General features: G+C 42.9%; 1 protein-coding gene across 3 annotated transcripts in view; it reads right to left on the bottom strand.

The window, feature by feature from the left end:
• LOC135521821 (CUGBP Elav-like family member 3) overlaps positions 1-20,115 on the bottom strand; it is a 66,249-nt gene that overhangs the window by 6,336 nt on the left and 39,798 nt on the right. For 2 of the 3 annotated variants that reach the window (XR_010452608.1, XM_064947569.1), the window contains 6 exons: positions 5,868-5,916; positions 4,843-5,051; positions 3,851-4,012; positions 2,147-2,282; positions 1,387-1,587; positions 1,034-1,099 (listed from right to left, as the gene is read on the bottom strand). Coding sequence is in view for 2 of the 3 variants with exons in the window: in XM_064947569.1 (XP_064803641.1) it covers positions 1,034-1,099; positions 1,387-1,587; positions 2,147-2,282; positions 3,851-4,012; positions 4,843-5,051; positions 5,868-5,916 (823 nt within the window). In the remaining variant the exon portion in view is untranslated. The remainder of the gene's footprint in view (positions 1-1,033; positions 1,100-1,386; positions 1,588-2,146; positions 2,283-3,850; positions 4,013-4,842; positions 5,052-5,867; positions 5,917-20,115) is intronic. The other variant, XM_064947571.1, reaches the window with a different exon arrangement.

Below are 20,115 nucleotides of genomic sequence, written 5' to 3' on the forward strand. Positions count from 1 at the left end.
TCAACTAGATTCACCTCTGACCCTATACAACAGGGATCATCAACTAGATTCACCTCTGACCCTGTACAACAGGGATCATCAACTAGATTCACCTCTGACCCTGTACAACAGGGATCATCAACTAGATTCACCTCTGACCCTGTACAACAGGGATCATCAACTAGATTCACCTCTGACCCTATACAACAGGGATCATCAACTAGATTCACCTCTGACCCTGTACCACAGGGATCATCAACTAGATTCACCTCTGACCCTATACCACAGGGATCATCAACTAGATTCACCTCTGACCCTATACCACAGGGATCATCAACTAGATTCACCTCTGACCCTATACAACAGGGATCATCAACGAGATTCACCTCTGACCCTATACCACAGGGATCATCAACGAGATTCACCTCTGACCCTGTACCATAGGGATCATCAACTAGATTCACCTCTGACCCTATACCACAGGGATCATCAACTAGATTCACCTCTGACCCTATACAACAGGGATCATCAACGAGATTCACCTCTGACCCTATACCACAGGGATCATCAACGAGATTCACCTCTGACCCTGTACCATAGGGATCATCAACTAGATTCACCTCTGACCCTATACCACAGGGATCATCAACTAGATTCAGCCGCGGGCTGAATTTCTTCTTGAGTCGATGATCAGGGGGCCGGAACATAATTACAAGTCATTTGTAGACTCTAAATTGACCACAAGAATCCCGATATAACGTTTGACTAAAACATAATAATTTCAAACCTTGCTTACATTTGTATAACATCACATACTATGCATTGGAAATCATGTTGGAAAAAATATCCAAAATGAAAATCACTTGCTGGTGTTTTTGGTCTTTTAACTCCTAAAATTTGAGTGGCCAAATAAAATCACTGCTGGGGAACCCTGCTGTACCAGTTAATTACTGTCCTATTCTGTGAGCATTGAGGACTCCATTCTGACAATGCAAAATGAACCCAGTCACTATAAGGGTCACAGGAGCTGGTAGTGTGTGTGACTGTGGCCCACCTGTGTAGTGCTGCATGCCTGCATACGCCTGCTGGAGAGGATCTAGAGATAATGCTGGACTCTGGGCTGCAGGGAGAGAGGGAGGGAGGCAGGGAGGCAGGGAGAGAGAAAGAGAGAGAGAGAGAGAGAGGAAGGGAGATAAGTAGGGGGAGGGAGGGAGGGAGGGAGGGAGGGAGGGAGGGAGGGAGGGAGGGAGGGAGGGAGGGAGGGAGGGAGGGAGGGAGGGAGGGAGGGAGGGAGGGAGTAGCAGAGCGGAGTGAGTGAGTGGCAGAGCAGAGAGTGAATATAGAGAACACATGGAGATATCAGAATTTCTGTGGTAAATATTCTATCTTTGGTAATTCAGCTCGTACCTTGGTACGCATGAATGCCATTGGTGTATAGTGCTTCTGATGCTTGTTGTCCATTGGTTGGTGGACTGTAACCATTGACTCCTAGAGGTGGAGGTAGTGATGGCACGGGCGTGGCTGAGATGGTTGGAGGGGTATTCGTACCTGCAAACCGGGAGGACCAATCACAGTGGAGGAGATATTGTGATTGACAGCTACTAGACTCTATAGTGTATAAGAAAGAGAAAAAGGCAGAGCATAAATGCAGGGGAGAAGCAATGATTGGTTAGTGGGGCAAAGGGAGTTAAGGGAAGGGTGCATCTCATTGTAAAGTGGCTTCCTCCTCTTGTCTACCTTCCTCAATCTGAATTGATGTAAAAAAAAAAGTGGACTGGTGAAAGGTAATTCCCAGCTTTCAGACTGTAAAAGATGCTGATTAGACGAGGAGAAGAAGCCACTTTACACTATTGAGATGCACTCATAAGCAGATGAACTTAGAAACCAATGAAGAGAAGTAAATGTACATCAAATAGACAGACTTGATCTGCATAGCATTGTAAACATAAGATCAATCCATGTTATTACTAACATACAGTATCCGTAAGCATCTGTAAGTGTGTGTGCAGCTGTAAGTGTGTGTGTGTGTGTGTGTGTGTGTGTGTGTGTGTGTGTGTGTGTGTGTGTGTGTGTGTGTGTGTGTGTGTGTGTGTGTGTGTGTGTGTGTGTGTGTGTGTGTGTGTGTGTGTGTGTGTGTGTGTGTGTGTGTGTGTGTGTGTGTGTGTACCAGAGGAAGATGTGATGGGCGTGGCGATGATTCCGTTTGCGTTGAGCGCAGCCATCTGCTGCATTTGTAAACTGGCAACAGTTGCTACAGGAGACAGGTACGCTGACTGAGCAACCAGAGCTTGTTGCTGGACAATCTAGAGAAAGAAAGAAAGAAAGAAAGAAAGAAAGAAAGAAAGAAAGAAAGAAAGAAAGAAAGAAAGAAAGAAAGAAAGAAAGAAAGAAAGAAAGAACGAGATGAGAGATGAACCTGGAGAAGATTCCCCTAAGCAAGCTGGTCCTGAGCTGGTCCTTAGGGTGCAAGCTGGTCCTAAGCAAGCAACACAACTAGACCCAACCAAATCATGAGAAAACAAAAAGATAATTACTTGACACATTGGAAAGAATTAACAAAAAAACAGAGCAAACTAGAATGCTGTTTGGCCCTAAACAGAGAGTACACAGTGGCAGAATACCTGACCACAGTGACTGACCCCAAATGAAGGAAAGCTGTGACTATGTACAGATTCAGTGAGCATAGCCTTGCTATTGAGAAAGAGCTCTGTAGGCAGACCTGGCTCTCAAGAGAGGACAGGCTATGTGCTCACTGCCCACAAAATGATGTGGAAACTGAGCTGCACTTCCTAAACTCCTGCCAAATGTATGACCATATTAGAGACGCATATTTCCCTCAGATTACACAGATCCACAAAGAATTTGAAAACAAACCCAATTTTGATCAATTCCCATATCTACTGGGTGAAATACCACAGTCTGCCATCACAGCAGCAAGATTTGTGACCTGTTGCCACAAGAAAAGGGCAACCAGTGAAGAACACACACCATTGTAAATACAACCCATATTTATGCTTATTTATTTTATCTTTTGTACTTTAACTATTTGCACATCATTACAACACTGTATATGTATATATAATATGACATTTGTAATGTCTTTATTCTTTTGGAACTTCTGTGACTGTTATGTTTACTGTTAATTTTTATTTTTTATTTAACTTTTGTTTATTATCTACGTCACTTGCTTTGGCAATGTTAACATATGTTTCCCATGCCAATAAAGCCCCTTGAATTGAATTGAGAGACAGAGAGAGGGGGGGGAAGAGAGGAATAGAGAGAAAGTGAGGGAGAGACAGAGAGAAAGACAGAGAGAAAGAAAGAGAGAGAGAGAGAGAGGGGGAAGGAGAAAGAAAGAGAGAGACAGAGAGAGATAGACAGTGAGAGAGAGATAGACAAAGAGAGAGAGAGAGGGGGAAGGAGAAAGAGAGGATTATAGAGAGAAAGAGAGGGAGAGACCGAGAGAAAGAAAGAGAGAGAGAGAGAGAGAGAGAGAGAGAGACAGAGAGAGAGAGAAAGAGAGAGAGACAGAGACAGAGACAGAGACAGAGAGGATGAATAGAGATGTAATTACATGTCCATTATATCCAGTCACGGGGTTAATGGCTGTGCAGCAGAAAACCTGGGGTTACTAGGAAGTGTGTGTGTGTGTGTGTGTGTGTGTGTGTGTGTGGTGTTTGTGTGTGCGGATTTTGGATTTTCAGTAATAACATTAGCGCAGATTAGGACAGTGATAGCCCCTTGAAAAACATCACATCCTCTCATATCCAAAGCACCACTCAAACCAGTGTGTGTGTGTGTGTGTGTATGAGTGCCTCCGTGCATGTGTGCATGTGTGTAACGGCGTGTGTGTAACGGTTTGTGTGCTTACCGCCTGTGCGCTGACGGCCTGTGTGTAAGCGTTGTAAGCAGGGAAGTTAAGTGTCATGGTGGGGCTGAAGATGCCCAGCTGTGATGCCACCTGCTGCATCCGTCTCAGCCCTCTCTCCTTCTCTGTGTCGGCAAACTTCACCACCAGACTGGACGACGCACCCTGCAAGGAAACACACACCGGTCTTTAAGTTAAACACATGGATTTACTGAATTACCCCATATTGAGAATACAATCAACCAAGATTTGGTGCACTGTTTTGAAACGCGTATTTATGTTGAAAGGTAAATAAAGTTCCAGAATACATTAACTTACCACATAACAATGAGAGAGAGAGGTAGGAAGACTTGTCTGTGACTTACAGAGGGAGAGGTAGGATGATTTGTCTGTGACTTACAGAGGGAGAGGTAGGAAGACTTGTCTGTGACTTACAGAGGGAGAGGTAGGAAGACTTGTCTGTGACTTACAGAGGGAGAGGTAGGAAGACTTGTCTGTGACTTACAGAGGGAGAGGTAGGAAGACTTGTCTGTGACTTACAGAAGGAGAGGTAGGAAGACTTGTCTGTGACTTACAGAGGGAGAGGTAGGAAGACTTGTCTGTGACTTACAGAAGGAGAGGTAGGAAGACTTGTCTGTGACTTACAGAGGGAGAGGTAGGAAGACTTGTCTGTGACTTACAGAGGGAGAGGTAGGAAGACTTGTCTGTGACTTACAGAGGGAGAGGTAGGAAGACTTGTCTGTGACTTACAGAGAGAGAGGTAGGAAGACTTGTCTGTGACTTACAGAGGGAGAGGTAGGAAGACTTGTCTGTGACTTACAGAGGGAGAGGTAGGAAGACTTGTCTGTGACTTACAGAGGGAGAGGTAGGAAGACTTGTCTGTGACTTACAGAGAGAGAGGTAGGAAGACTTGTCTGTGACTTACAGAGGGAGAGGTAGGAAGACTTGTCTGTGACTTACAGAGGGAGAGGTAGGAAGACTTGTCTGTGACTTACAGGCAGTGTGCGGCTCCCATGCAGGGTGCTAATCGCAGCCTGAGCTTCAGCATGTCCCTGGTACTTCACAAACGCACAACCTTTACTGGTGCCGTCTGGCCCCCGTAGTACAGTACACTCGTCTATAGTGCCAAAGGGCTCAAACAGCCTCTTGACGTCTTCATCACTCTGCTGTTTACCCAGCATGCCCACAAACAACTTCCTGTCTTCTGGAAGAGGGGCACACCAGGAGGAGAGGGGGAGGAGAGAGGGAGGAGGGGGAGAGAGGGAGGAAGGGAAGAGAGGGAGGAGAAATGGAGAGGAGTTAGATAGCTCTGATACAAGATGTTGATACTCAGTTCATAAAACATATCATGGTGCTCTCATTGAATCTCATTATGGTCAAGCAGGCCAGTGATGGGAGAAAAAGACATGTTGCGATACTGCTACCAACCACCAGGGTGCAGTATAAAGTTATACATTACAGAGAGATGAAACTTGGGAGTAGAGGAGCAACAGAGATCACAGTAGAGATCAGTAAGAATGTAGGTGTGTGTCTTTGAGGCCTTCTAACAGTGCGTGTCAGCAGATACAGATTAACAGAGTATCCGTATCCAAGAGTATCCAAGATTTCCACTTGGGAGAAGGAGAGTCACATTGAAGACTTGACTCTCCAAATTCAATTAGTGAAAAATCCTCATCTAAATTTGTGGTTGACCTCAACCCTGCTGTAGACACAGATTGAAATGGGTAACTTCTGTAGAATTGGACAGGTGTATCATTATAATGTAAGATGGCGTGTACTATAATTAGTGAAGAAGCGTGTTTATTTGTGTGTGAAGCAGGGGTGTGATGTGTGTGAAGCAGGGGTGTGATGTGTGTGAAGCAGGGGTGTGATGTGTGTGAAGCAGGGGTGTGATGTGTGTGAAGCAGGGGTGTGAGGTGTGTGAAGCAGGGGTGTGATGTGTGTGAAGCAGGGGTGTGATGTGTGTGAAGCAGGGGTGTGATGTGTGTAAGGCAGGTGTGTGATGTGATGTGTGTCTTACCTCCTCTCCCCTCGCTGTCGGCTGGTTTTACCTGGATGGGTCGGTTCATCTGCAATACAGTCAAGAAGGAGATCAATACACATGATCAACATACAGTATGATCAACATACAGTATGATCAACATACAGTATGATAAACACACATGATCAACACACAGTATGATCAACACATGATCAACATACAGTATGATCAACATACAGTATGATCAACACACATGATCAACATACAGTATGATCAACACACATGATCAACATACAGTATGATCAACATACAGTATGATCAACATACAGTATGATCAACACACATGATCAACATACAGTATGATCAACACATGATCAACATACAGAATGATCAACATACAGTATGATCAACACACATGATCAACATACAGTATGATCAACACACATGATCAACATACAGTATGATCAACATACAGTATGATCAACACACATGATCAACATACAGTATGATCAATACATGTGATCAACATGCAGTATGATCAACATACAGTATGATCAATACATAATCAACATACAGTATGATCAATACACATGATCAACATACAGTATGATCAACACATGATCAACATACAGTATGATCAACACATGATCAACATACAGTATGATCAACACACATGATCAACATACAGTATGATCAACACATGATCAACATACAGTATGATCAATACATCATCAACATACAGTATGATCAACACATGATCAACATACAGTATGATCAATACACATGATCAACATACAGTATGATCAACACACGGTATGATCAACACATGATCAACATACAATATGATCAACACATGATCAACATACAGTATGATCAACATACAGTATGGTCAATACACATTATCAACATACAGTATGATCAATACACATGATCAACATACAGTATGAACAACATAGAGTATGATCAATACATGATCAACATACAGTATGATCAACACACATGATCAACATACAGTATGATCAACACATGATCAACATGCAGTATGATCAACACATGATCAACATACAGTATGATCAATACACATGATCAACATACAGTATGATCAACACACATGATCAACATACAGTATGATCAACACATGATCAACATACAGTATGATCAACACACATGATCAACATACAGTGTGATCAATACACATGATCAACATACAGTATGATCAACATACAGTATGATCAACACACATGATCAACATACAGTATGATCAACACACGGTATGATCAACACATGATCAACATACAATATGATCAACACATGATCAACATACAGTATGATCAACACATGATCAACATACAGTATGATCAACATACAGTATGGTCAATACACATTATCAACATACAGTATGATCAATACACATGATCAACATACAGTATGAACAACATAGAGTATGATCAATACATGATCAACATACAGTATGATCAACACACATGATCAACATACAGTATGATCAACACATGATCAACATGCAGTATGATCAACACATGATCAGCATACAGTATGATCAACACATGATCAACATACAGTATGATCAACACACATGATCAACATACAGTATGATCAACACATGATCAACATACAGTATGATCAACACATGATCAACATACAGCATGATCAACACACATGATCAACATACAGTATGATCAACACATGATCAGCATACAGTATGATCAACACACATGATCAACATACAGTATGATCAACACACATGATCAACATACAGTATGATCAACACACATGATCAACATATAGTATGATCAACATACAGTATGATCAACACACATGATCAACATACAGTATAATCAACATACAGTATGATCAACACATGATCAACATGCAGTATGATCAACACACATGGTCAACACATGATCAACATACAGTATGATCAACACATGATCAACATACAGTATGATCAACACACATGATCAACAGCATATCACCACATGGTTAATCATGATTGAGACCAGATACACATAAGATCAACATGAGGATCAGCTTTAGGTCACACATGAACACAGAATAATCAATAAGACATGCCCAGTGTGCTGGTGTGTGTTCATGTGTTTGTGGAAGTGTGGAAGTAAGTATGTGTGTGTGTCAGACTCAAGGTTAACAGGTGTGTTTACAACATGACTTTAAACGGTCTGGCCCCTGTCATCTGTCGCTCTCTCTGATTCTCTCTCTCTCTCTCACACACACACACACACACACACACACACACACACACACACACACACACACACACACACACACACACACACACACACACACACACACACACACACACACATGAGTAGTAGTAGGGATTGAGGAGTGATTAGATTAAGAATGTGGGCCAGTTGATCTGGATTACAGCAGCACTTGGGATTAGACCAGAGAACAGAAAGAAAAGAGGAGTTAGAGAGAATAGAGAGACATGCGTGTGTGTAAAAGAGAGGGAAAGAAAGAAAGAGAGAAAATAATTTACAAATATATTCTGTGCCAATAAAGCTGTTTGTAAATGAATAGGAGGATGGGCGTAAAAAGGAACAGTAAGGAGAGAGGGATAGGATGATAGGATGAATGAAAGAGAGAGAACAGAGAGAATGGGACAGAGAGAGAGAGAGAGAGAGAGAGAGAGAGAGAGAGAGAGAGAGAGAGAGAGAGAGAGAGAGAGAAAGCCACAAGAATTAGCCATACAAGATGTAGGAATTTGGAAAACTTATTTTGATAATCTATACAAAAACATCCCACAAAAAGACTTACAACAGAACCAATTAGAAATTAAAGAAAAATTGAACATCCTTGAATCAGTCATTAAAAACAACCAAAATCCATTAGATTACCCAATAACCCAACAAGAACTAAATGAAAAGCTAAAATCTATAAAATCAAAGAAGGCTTGTGGTCTAGACAACATCAGAAATGAAATGCTGAAAAACAGCACACCTGAGTTGCAAAATGCTGTGCTTAAATTGTTCAACATGGTGTTAACTTCTGGCTGCTTCCCTGAAGTCTGGAACCAGGGGCTCATCTACCCTATCCACAAAAGTGGAGACAAATCAGACCCCAATAATTACAGGGGAATTTGCGTAAACAGTAACTTGGGAAAGATTTTCTGTAGCATTTTGAATTCAAGAATTCAAGCCTTTCTTCAAGAAAAAAATGTAATAAGTAAATGTCAAATTGGCTTTCTTCCTAACCATCACACTACTGACCATATGTACACCTTACACACACTAATTAATAAACACCATCGCACTACTGACCATATATACACCTTACACACACTAATAAATAAACACGTCCACCAAAAAAAAGAGGGCAAAATCTTTGCTTACTTTATTGGCTTTAAAAAGCATTTGATTCGATTTGGCACAAAGGGCTATTCTACAAAATTCTACAAAGTGGGCTTGGTGGTAAGGTATATGCCTTAATAAAATGTATGTACACAGAAAACAAGTGTGCAATAAAAATCAAAAACCAAAGAACAGAATTTTCACAATGTTGAGGTGTGAGACAAGACTGCAGTTTGAGTCCAAATCTTTTCAACATTTATATCAATGAATTAGCAGACATGTTGGACCAATCTCCAGCCCCAGGACTCACACTATTTGACACAGAGGTGAAATACCTGCTATATGCTCCAAATTCGAGTCTGCAATTTAAAGCACTTCAAACCCAAGAGCTGAGCCCAGAAACGAGCCCTCTCAGTCAGCTTGTGTTGGACCTCACCAACCAAGCTGACACCAGCACTGCTTCAAAAGAAAGATATTTACTACATTGGAAAAACGAAACAAAATCCCAAAGCCGACTAAATTGCTATCTGACCCTAAACAGAGAATATGAATTGGCTGATTATCTCTACTCTGTCAGAGATACGAAGCAGAGACAGATCCTTACCAAGTACAGGCTGAGTGACCACCGATTGGCAATAGAAACCGGCAGACATAAAAAGACATGGCTACCCAAAGAGGAGCGTTTATATTTATTACATTTCTACTATTGACTGTTACCATTTTATTGTTATGATTTTTGTATTTAATTTTGTATTATTATTTACTACCATTTTATATTATTATTTGCTATCCTTTATAAGTTGGTTGCAAGGTATATTGTATACATTGTTGCTTTGGCAATATTGACACAATGTTTTTCATGCCAATAAAGCAGCTTGAATTTGAGAGAGACAGAGAGAGAGAGAGAGAGAGAGAGAGAGAGAGAGAGAGAGAGCCCGAGGACCACGGACAAACAGGAGAGAGGAAGTTGGGTGGAGGAGCTGGCCAAGAATGAGACGAATGAAGGGAACATAGAAGAAAAGTAGGGGAGAGAGAAAATACGGAGAGACAGAAGGGGGAGAAGGATGAAAGCAAAGATGCCCCTGAGAGAGGATGACTCAGAGAGAGAGAGAGAGAGAGAGAGAGGGGGAGGGAGACGATGATTCAGTCATGACTCGTTCAGCCTCTGAAATGTCACGACCACAGAGATGCAACGCTTTGTCACACGCACGCACACCAAATGCGCGCACACACACACACACACACACACACACACACACACACACACACACACACACACACACACACACACACACACACACACACACACACACACACACACACACAGAACGATAAGAAGAGAGAGAGAGGTGGGGGGGATGATGGGGGGATGGATGAAGAGGGATATAAGAAGAGAGAGAGAGAGGTGGGGGGGATGATGGAGGGATGGGTGAAGAGAGAGATAAGAAGAGAGAGAGAGAGGAGAGATATAAGAGAGAGATATAAGAAGAGAGAAAGAGGTGGAGGAGATGATGAAGGGATGGGTGAAGAGAGATATAAGAAGAGAGAAAGAGGTGGGGGGGTGATGGAGGGATGGATGAAGAGGTATAAGAAGAGAGAGAGGGGTGGGGGGATGATGGAGGGATGGATGAAGAGAGAGAGAGGTGGGGGAGATGATGAAGGGATGGGTGAAGAGAGATATAAGAAGAGAGAGAGAGGTGGGGGAGATGATGGAGGGATGGGTGAAGAGAGATATAAGAAGAGAGAGAGATGGGGGGATGATGGAGGGATGGATGAAGAGAGAGAGAGGTGGGGGATGATGGAGGGATGGATGAAGAGGTATAAGAAGAGCGAGAGGGGTGGGGGGATGATGGAGGGATGGATGAAGAGAGAGAGAGGTGGGGGAGATGATGGAGGGATGGGTGAAGAGAGATATAAGAAGAGAGAAAGAGGTGGGGGGTGATGGAGGGATAGATGAAGAGATAGATAAGAAGAGAGAGAGAAAGAGGTGGGGGGATGATGGAGGGATGGATGAAGAGATAGATAAGAAGAGAGAGAGAGAAAGAAAGAGGTGGGGGATGATGGAGGGATGGGTGAAGAGAGAGATAAGAAGAGAGAGAGAGAGGTGGGGGGATGATGGAGGGATGGATGAAGAGAGATATAAGAAGAGAGAGAGGTGGGGGGGATGATGGAGGGATGGGTGAAGAGAGATATAAGAAGAGAGAGAGAGAGGTGGGGGGATGATGGAGGGATGGATGAAGAGAGATATAAGAAGAGAGAGAGGTGGGGGATGATGGAGGGATGGGTGAAGAGAGATATAAGAAGAGAGAGAGAGGTGGGGGGGGTGATGGAGGGATGGGTGAAGAGAGATAAGAAGAGAGAGAGAGAGTTGGGGGGATGATGGAGGGATGGATGAAGAGAGAGAGGTGGGGGGGATGATGGAGGGATGGATGAAGAGGGACAAGAAGAGAGAGAGAGAGAGGTGGGGGGATGATGGAGGGATGGGTGAAGAGAGATATAAGAAGAGAGAGAGAGGTGGGGGGGATGATGGAGGGATGGGTGAAGAGAGATAAGAAGAGAGAGAGAGAGTTGGGGGGATGATGGAGGAATGGATGAAGAGAGAGAGGTGGGGGGGATGATGGAGGGATGGATGAAGAGGGATAAGAAGAGAGAGAGAGAGAGGTGGGGGGATGATGGAGGGATGGATGAAGAGAGAGATAAGAAGAGAGAGAGGTGGGGGGATGATGGAGGGATGGATGAAGAGGGATAAGAAGAGAGAGAGAGGTGGGGGGATGATGGAGGGATGGTGAAGAGAGATAAGAAGAGAGAGAGAGAGAGTTGGGGGATGATGGAGGGATGGATGAAGAGAGATAAAAAGAGTGAGAGAGGTGGGGGATGATGGAGGGATGGATGAAGAGAGATAAGAAGAGAGAGAGAGAGAGATGTGAGGGGGATGATGGAGGGATGGATGAAGAGAGATAAGAAGAGAGAGAGAGGTGGGGGGATGATGGAGGGATGGATGAAGAGAGATAAGAAAAGAGAGAGAGAGAGGTGGGGGATGATGGAGGGATGGATGAAGAGAGATAAGAAGAGAGCGTGGGGGAAGAGGGAGAGAGAGGGGGGAGAGAGGGAGAGGGAGAGGAGAGAGAGAGGGAGAGAGGGGGGAGAGGGAGAGTGTGAGAGAGAGGGGGGGAGAAAGAGGGCGGGAGAGGGAGAGAGAGAGGGGAGAGGGAGAGAGAGAGAGTGAGAGAGAGAGATAGAGAGAGAGTGAGGGAGGTCTTGGTGGTGTGTTCAGTCAGTGTAATGAAAGAGTACATTAAATAGAAGAGATCAGACAGACTGATCCATACCACTGATTGATCTGCTCTTAGCTGTCACCACCAGACTATATTGATTTGAGAGAAAGCTATCACTCACACACACACAAGCACACATATGCACACACCCATGACTGCTATTGACTAGTGTTAGCTGGACACACATGACACACAGACAACACAAACACATTCCATCATAATTCATCATCTGGCCATCCATCCATTCATCCATCAGTCCATCCTTCCCTATATCTCCAGTGTCTGTCCGGCCAGTCATCAATCAGGCCTGTCTTGTTCATTGATCTCTCAGTGTGTAATTAGACTACTGGACCAGGATTTGATCTCTCAGTGTGTAATTAGACTACTGTACCAGGATGTGTTCACTCTAACCCATCTCTCTGTCCCTCTCTCTATGCCTCCATCCATCCATCCATCCATTCCTTAGTCCATCCCCCCATATGCCTTGCCCTCTCTTTGTGCATTGTAACTGTGTACGTGTGTGTGTGTGTGTGTGTGTGTGTGTGTGTGTGTGTGTGTGTGTGTGTGTGTGTGTGTGTGTGTGTGTGTGTGTGTGTGTGTGTGTGTGTGTGTGTGTATGCATGTACACACAGCTGTGCATGTGTCTGACAGCAGGTAGAGAAGGAAAGAATCTTCATAAGAGAGAGAGAATATAAAGAGAAACAGATACATTGATGAGTAATTCTCTGTAATTCAGGGCTCTTCTGTAACAGTGACCTTGGACTCAGTAAGATTTCCTGGTCAAATAAAGGTTAAATAGAGAGCGATGGGCAGGCGAGAGGTAGAGGTTTCTACAACACAATGGCACTTCACATTGGCATGGCAACTGCCTTGTTGTCATGGCAATCCCATGACGACACGCTCGGCAGGTAAACAAGGATGCCAGTTGCCAGGGGTGATGGCTGTGCTCTTGGGATAAACAAAGAAAGAGGAGGAGGAGGAGGAGGAGGAGGAGGAGGAGGAGGAGAGGTAAAGAGGTAAAAATAAAGAGGGGAAGATTAGCAGGGAGGGAACAGATGGATAGAAAGACTGAGGAAAGAACTGCATGAGGATCACTGAATAGAGAGAAAGCGAAGGAGGGCGGACAATAGTAGTCAGTGGGGGAGGGGGAGGGAGAGGGAGAGGGAGAGGGAGAGGGAGAGGGAGAGGGAGAGGGAGAGGGGAAGAGAGGAGAGGAAAGGAGAGGAAAGGAGAGGAGAGGAGAGGAGAGGAGAGGAGAGGAGAGGAGGAGAGGAGAGGATAGGATAGGAAAGGAGAGGAGAGGAGAGGAGAGGAGAGGAGAGGAGAGGAGAGGAGAGGAGAGGAGAGGAGAGGATAGGATAGGAGAGGAGGGGAGAGGAGAGGAGAGGGAGTGAGAGGGAGTGAGGGGGAGGAGAGGGAGAGGAGAGGAGAGGAGAGGAGAGGGAGTGAGAGGGAGTGAGAGGGGGAGTGAGAGGGGAGGAGAGAAGAGAGATTGGGAGGGAGAGTGGAGAGGAGAGGAGAGGAGAGGAGAGGAGAGGAGAGGAGAGGAGAGGAGAGGAGGAGAGGAGAGGAGAGGAGAGGAGAAGGGAGAGGAGAGGAGAGGAGAGGAGAGGAGAGGAGAGGAGAGGAGAGGAGAGGGAGTGAGAGGGGAGGGGGTTGAGTCTATACAGTATAGTACTTTAAATTCCCTTGAGCTGGAGAATGAAATAGAAATAATGTCTAGTTCCTGCTTCAGTGGCCTGACTCCCTCTACCACATTACACCCCTCTCTCTTCCCTTTACACTGTAAAAACACACATCTAGTTGTTTCAACTAATTATTAGTACTGGTTCCACAGCCTTTTTTTTGGTTTACATTTTTTTCAGCCAGTGTTACCTGAACTTAACATTTTTAGTTGCTCCAAACTTATCTCCAACATTAAAAAACGTAGGCAAAAATAAAGTCAACTTAAATATATGTGTTTGATAAAAAAATGATATGTATATATATATATTTCACCTTTATTTAACCAGGTAGACCAGTTGAGAACAAGTTCTCATTTACAACTGCGACCTGGCCAAGATAAAGCAAAGCAGTGCGACACAAACAACACTGAGTTACACATGGAATAAACAAACAATAGCACAATACAAAAATATATATACAGTGTGTGCAAACGTATTAAGATTAGAAAGTAAGGTAATAAATAGGCCAGAGTGGTGAAATAATTATAATTGAGCAAATAAACACTGGAGTGATGGATAGTGCAGAAGATGAATGTGCAAGTAGAGATGTAGTGATGCAAAATAAATAACAATATGGGGATGAGGTAGTTGGGTGTGATATTTACACATGGGCTGTGTACAGGTGCAATGGTCTGCTCTGACAGCTGGTGCTTAAAGTTAATGAGGGAGATATAAGACTCCAGCTTCAGTGATTTTTGCAATCCGTTCCAGTCATTGGCAGCAGAGAACTGGAAGGAAAGGCGGCCAAAGGAGGAGTTGGCTTTGGGGATGACCAGTGAAATACACCTGCTGGAGCGCATGCTACAGGTGGGTGCTGCTATGGTGACCAGTGAGCTGAGATAAGGCAGTGATTTACCTAGCAAAGACTTATAGATGACTTGGAGCCAGTGGGTATGGCGATGAGTATGAAGCGAGGGCCAGCCAACGAGAACATACAGAGAGAGCATCACTGTGATAGACTGCATCCAATTTGTTGGGTAGAGTGTTGTATATGACATCGCCGAAGTCAAGGATCGGCAGGATAGTCAGTTTTCCGAGGGTATGTTTGGCAGCATGAGTGAAGGATGCTTTGTTGCAGAATAGGAAACCGATTCTAGAATACATTTTGGATCGGAGATGCTTAAGTTTACAGTCTAACCAGACACCTAGTTATTTGTAGTTGTCCACATATTCTAAGTCAGAACCGTCCAGAGTAGTGATGCTGGACGGGCGGGCAGGTGCGGAAAGAGAGTTGTATGGCATTGAAGCTCGTCTGGAGGTTAGGGGCAGTATTTCATTTTTGGATAAAAAAACGTTCCCGTTTTAAACAAGATATTTTGTTACGAAAAGATGCTCGACTATGCATATAATTGACAGCTTTGGAAAGAAAACACTCTTACGTTTCCAAAACTGCAAAGATATTATCTGTGAGTGCCACAGAACTGATGCTACAGGCGAAACCAAGATGAAACTTCAAACAGGAAATGAGCAACATTTTTGAAGCGGTTTTCCAATGTCTCCTTATATGGCTGTGAATGCGCAAGGAGAGAGCCCACAATTTCCGCCGTTTCCCCAAGGTGTCTGCAGCATTGTGACGTATTTGTAGGCATATCATTGGAAGATTGACCATAAGAGACCACATTTACCAGGTGTCCGCCCGGTGACCTGCGTCGAAATTGGTGCGTAAAGCTCAGCTGCAAGTATTTTTCCATTTAATTCAGAAAAGAAAGCAGACTTCCACAAACGATATATCAATGAAGAGATATGTGAAAAACACCTTGAGGATTGATTCTAAACAACGTTTGCCATGTTTCAGTCGATATTATGGAGTTAATTTGGAAAAAAGTTTGGCGTTTTGGTGACTGAATTTTCGGTTTGTTTTGGTAGCCAAAAGTGATGTACAAAACGGAGCATTATTCTCTTTCTTACACAAAGAATCTTTCAGGAAAAACTGAACATTTGCTATCTGAGAGTCTCCGCATTGAAAACATCCGAAGTTCTTCAAAGGTAAATGATTTTATTTGAATGCTTTTCTGTTTTTTGTGAAAATGTTGCCCGCTAAATGCTACGCTAAATGCTACGCTAGCTATCAATACTCTTACACAAATGCTTGTTTTGCTATGGTTGAAAAGCATATTTTGAAAATCTGAGATGACAGTGTTGTTAACAAAAGTCTAAGCTTGAGAGCAAATATATTTATTTCATTTCATTTGCGATTTTCATGAATAGTTAACGTTGCGTTATGCTAATGAGCTTGAGGCTATAAATAGGAACCCGGATCCGGGATTGCTCGACGCAAGAAGTTAACACAGTGTCCAAAGAATGGCCAGATGTATACAGAATGGTGTTGTCTGCGTAGAGGTGGATCAGAGAATCACCAGCACCAAGAGCGACTGTCACGACTTCTACCGAAGGTAACTCCTCTCCCTGTTCGGGCGGCGCTCGGCGTCTCCGGTTTACGAGCCGCGACCGATCCCTTTTTCTTTTTCTGGTTGTTTTGTTCCTTTTCACACCTGGTTTCAATTGCTTTGATTTCTGTGTGTATATAGGGCACCTGTTACCTGCCGTAATTCGTGCAGGATTAAGCTTGTGAGTCTTAGCATTCAGTATTCTATGCTGTTTATTGTTTTCGCATTGACGTATGTGTATGTAGTGTCGGGACTGTGGTTGTTCCTCCGTGTACTGTATTAAACACGCTTCTCAAAGAAAATCCTTGCTCTCCTGCGCCTGACTCCTACACCTCTCACCGAGACGCACTTTATCACAACGACATCATTGATATATACAGAGAAAAGAGTCGGCCCGAGATTTGAACCCTGTGACACCCCCATAGAGACTGCCAGAGGTCCGGACAACAGGCCCTCCAATTTGACACACTGAACTCTGACAAGTAGTTGGTGAACCAGGCGAGGCAGTCATTTGAGAAACCAAGGCTGTTGGGTCTGCCGATATTGTCGATATTGCCAAATTTGTCTCATATGTTCATTCAACGAGAAATATTTTTTTCTAACTATCTTAACTACAACAACAAAAAGCTGTGGAACTAGTTACACACAGTGCCTTTAACATAAAACATTTTAAACTTACATATTTGACACAGGATGATGTACATGATGACATTGTGCATGTTCATTTCTACAGTAATTATTACACATTCATCATCTGCACTATTCATCACTCTAGTGTTTAATTGCTAATTATTATTCATGTCCTCACCTGGGATTTGAACTCACAACCTCCTTAATGCATTCCGATCTTCCTGCAACGCCACCAATTCTGTATCAATTATCAGTTAATCTGACTATTCTCTCATCATTGATTTGACTTATTTACGCTATTTGAGTTGTTTCTGTATCGTTGTCTAATGTTGGTGGGGCATTACTCTGTTTTAATGATACTCCTTAATCGCTATGATAACTAAAATCGTTTTTCTTTAACTGAGCTGAGATTTACTTTGATGTGAAAAGTAGCAGGGAAATGGTGGAGTAGCAGGAAAATGGAATGCTGTGAACCAGAAGGTTGTGAGTTCAAATCCCAGGTGAGGACATGTTGAATAATAATTACTGTAGAAATGAATATGCACAATGTCAAATATGTAAGCTGAAAACATTGTATGTTACAAGCACTGTGTGTGTAACTACTTCCACAGCCTTTTACGGGGGTAAAATGCCAAAATAATAACTTCTAGTTGAATGAACGTATGAGACAAATTGAGCAAACACATAAGTGTTTAAGTTGGCAGAATTTTTGCCTACATTTTCTCATGTTGGAGATAGGTTTGGACCAACTAAAAATGTTATATCCCGGTAACACTTTGACCGAAAAGTTAATTAATGAATTGAAACAACAAAAACATGTTTTACAGTGTATCTCTCCTCCTCTCCATTGGTGCTTCTATTCACACAGACAACTACCCATCTTCATCTTCTCCTCTCTCGCCTTTTCTCTCTATCCGTTTACTTGTCCATATGCAAACAGGGTACAGCATCTCACAAGCATTTCTCTACACTTACAAGCATTTCGCTACACTTACAAGCATTTCTCTACACTTACAAGCATTTCTCTACACTTACAAGCATTTCGCTACACTTACAAGCATTTCTCTACACTTACAAGCATTTCTCTACACTTACAAGCATTTCTCTACACTTACAAGCATTTCTCTACACTTACAAGCATTTCTCTACACTTACAAGCATTTCTCTACACTTACAAGCATTTCGCTACACTTACAAGCATTTCTCTACACTTACAAGCATTTCTCTACACTTACAAGCATTTCTCTACACTTACAAGCATTTCTCTACACTTACAAGCATTTCGCTACACTCGCATTAACATCTGCTAACCATGTGTATGTGACAAATAAAATTTGATTTGATTTGATCTCTCTCTCTCTCTCTCTCTCTCTCTCGCTCTCTCCCTCTCCCTCTGTTTGTCTCTCTATCTCTCCCTCTGTCTGTCTCTCTATCTCTCCCTCTCTCTCCCTCTTTTTCCCTCTCTCTCAAGACAAATTACCCTCTAATTGCTCACGTTCCAATTAAGACTTAGTTAACACAAACCATCTGCACACACACACCCACACACACACACATGAAAGACTATATTTACAGTTGAGTCGGAAGTTTACATACACCTTTGCCAAATACATTTAAACTCAGTTTTTCCACAATTCCTGACATTTAATCTTAGTAAAAATGCCCTGTCTTATGTCAGTTAGAATCACAACTTTATTTTAAGAATGTGAAATGTCAGAATAATAGTAGAGAGAATTATTTACTTCAGCTTTTATTTCTTTCATCATATTCCCAGTGGGTCAGAAGTTCACATACACTCAATTAGTATTTAGTTGCATTGCCTTTAAATTGTTGAACTTGGGTCAAACGTTTCGGTAGCTTTCCACAAGCTTCCTACAATAAGTTGGGTGAATTTTGGCCCATTCCTCCTGACAGAGCTGGTGTAACTGAGTCAGTTTTGTAGGCCTTCTTGCTCGCACACACATTTTCAGTTCTGCCAACATATTTTCTAAAGGATTGAGGTCAGGGCTTTGTGATGGCCACTCCAATACCTTGACTTTGTTGTCCTTAAGCCATGTATTTTGTGAAGTGCACCAGTCCCTCCTGCATGCAAAACACCCCCACAACATGATGCTGCCACCCCCATGCTTCACGGTTGGGATAGTGTTCTTCGGCTTGCAAGCCTCCCCCTTTTTCCTCCAAACATAATGATGGTCATTATGGCCAAGCAGTTCTATTTTTGCTTCATCAGACCAGAGGACATTTCTCCAAAAAGTACGATCTTTGTCCCCATGCACAGTTGCAAACTGTAGTCTGGCTTTTTTATGGAGGTTTTGTAGCAGTGGCTTTTGTTCTGGGATTGATTTGCACGTTTCACACCAAAGTACGTTCATCTCTAGGAGACAGAACGCATCTCCTTCTTGAGTGGTATTACGGCTGCGTGGTCCCATGGTGTTTATAGTTGCGGACTATTTTTTGTACAGATGAACGTGGTACCTTCAGGCGTTTGGAAATTGCTCCCAAGGATGAACCAGACTTTTGGAGGTCTACAATTTTTTTCTGAAGTCCTGGCTGATTTCTTTTGATTTCCCCATGATGTCAAGCAAATAGGCACTGAGTTTGAAGGTAGGCCTTGAAATACATCCACAGGTACATCTCCAATTGACTCAAATGATGTCAACTAGCCTATCAGAAGCTTCTAAAGCCATGACATCATTTTGTTGAATTTTCCGAGCTGTTTAAAGGCACAGTCAACTTAGTGTATGTAAATGTCTGACTCACTGGAATTGTGATACAGTGAATTATAAGTGAAATAACATGTCTGTAAACAATTGTTGGAAAAATGACGTTTTCATGCACAACGTAGATGTCCTAACCGACTTGCCAAAACTATAGTTTGTTAACCAGAAATTTGTGGAGGTTGAAAAATCAGTTTTAATTAATGACTCCAACCTAAGTGT

The sequence above is a fragment of the Oncorhynchus masou genome, chromosome 30 (assembly GCF_036934945.1).
Source record: "Oncorhynchus masou masou isolate Uvic2021 chromosome 30, UVic_Omas_1.1, whole genome shotgun sequence".
Taxonomy (NCBI): Eukaryota; Metazoa; Chordata; class Actinopteri; order Salmoniformes; family Salmonidae; genus Oncorhynchus; species Oncorhynchus masou.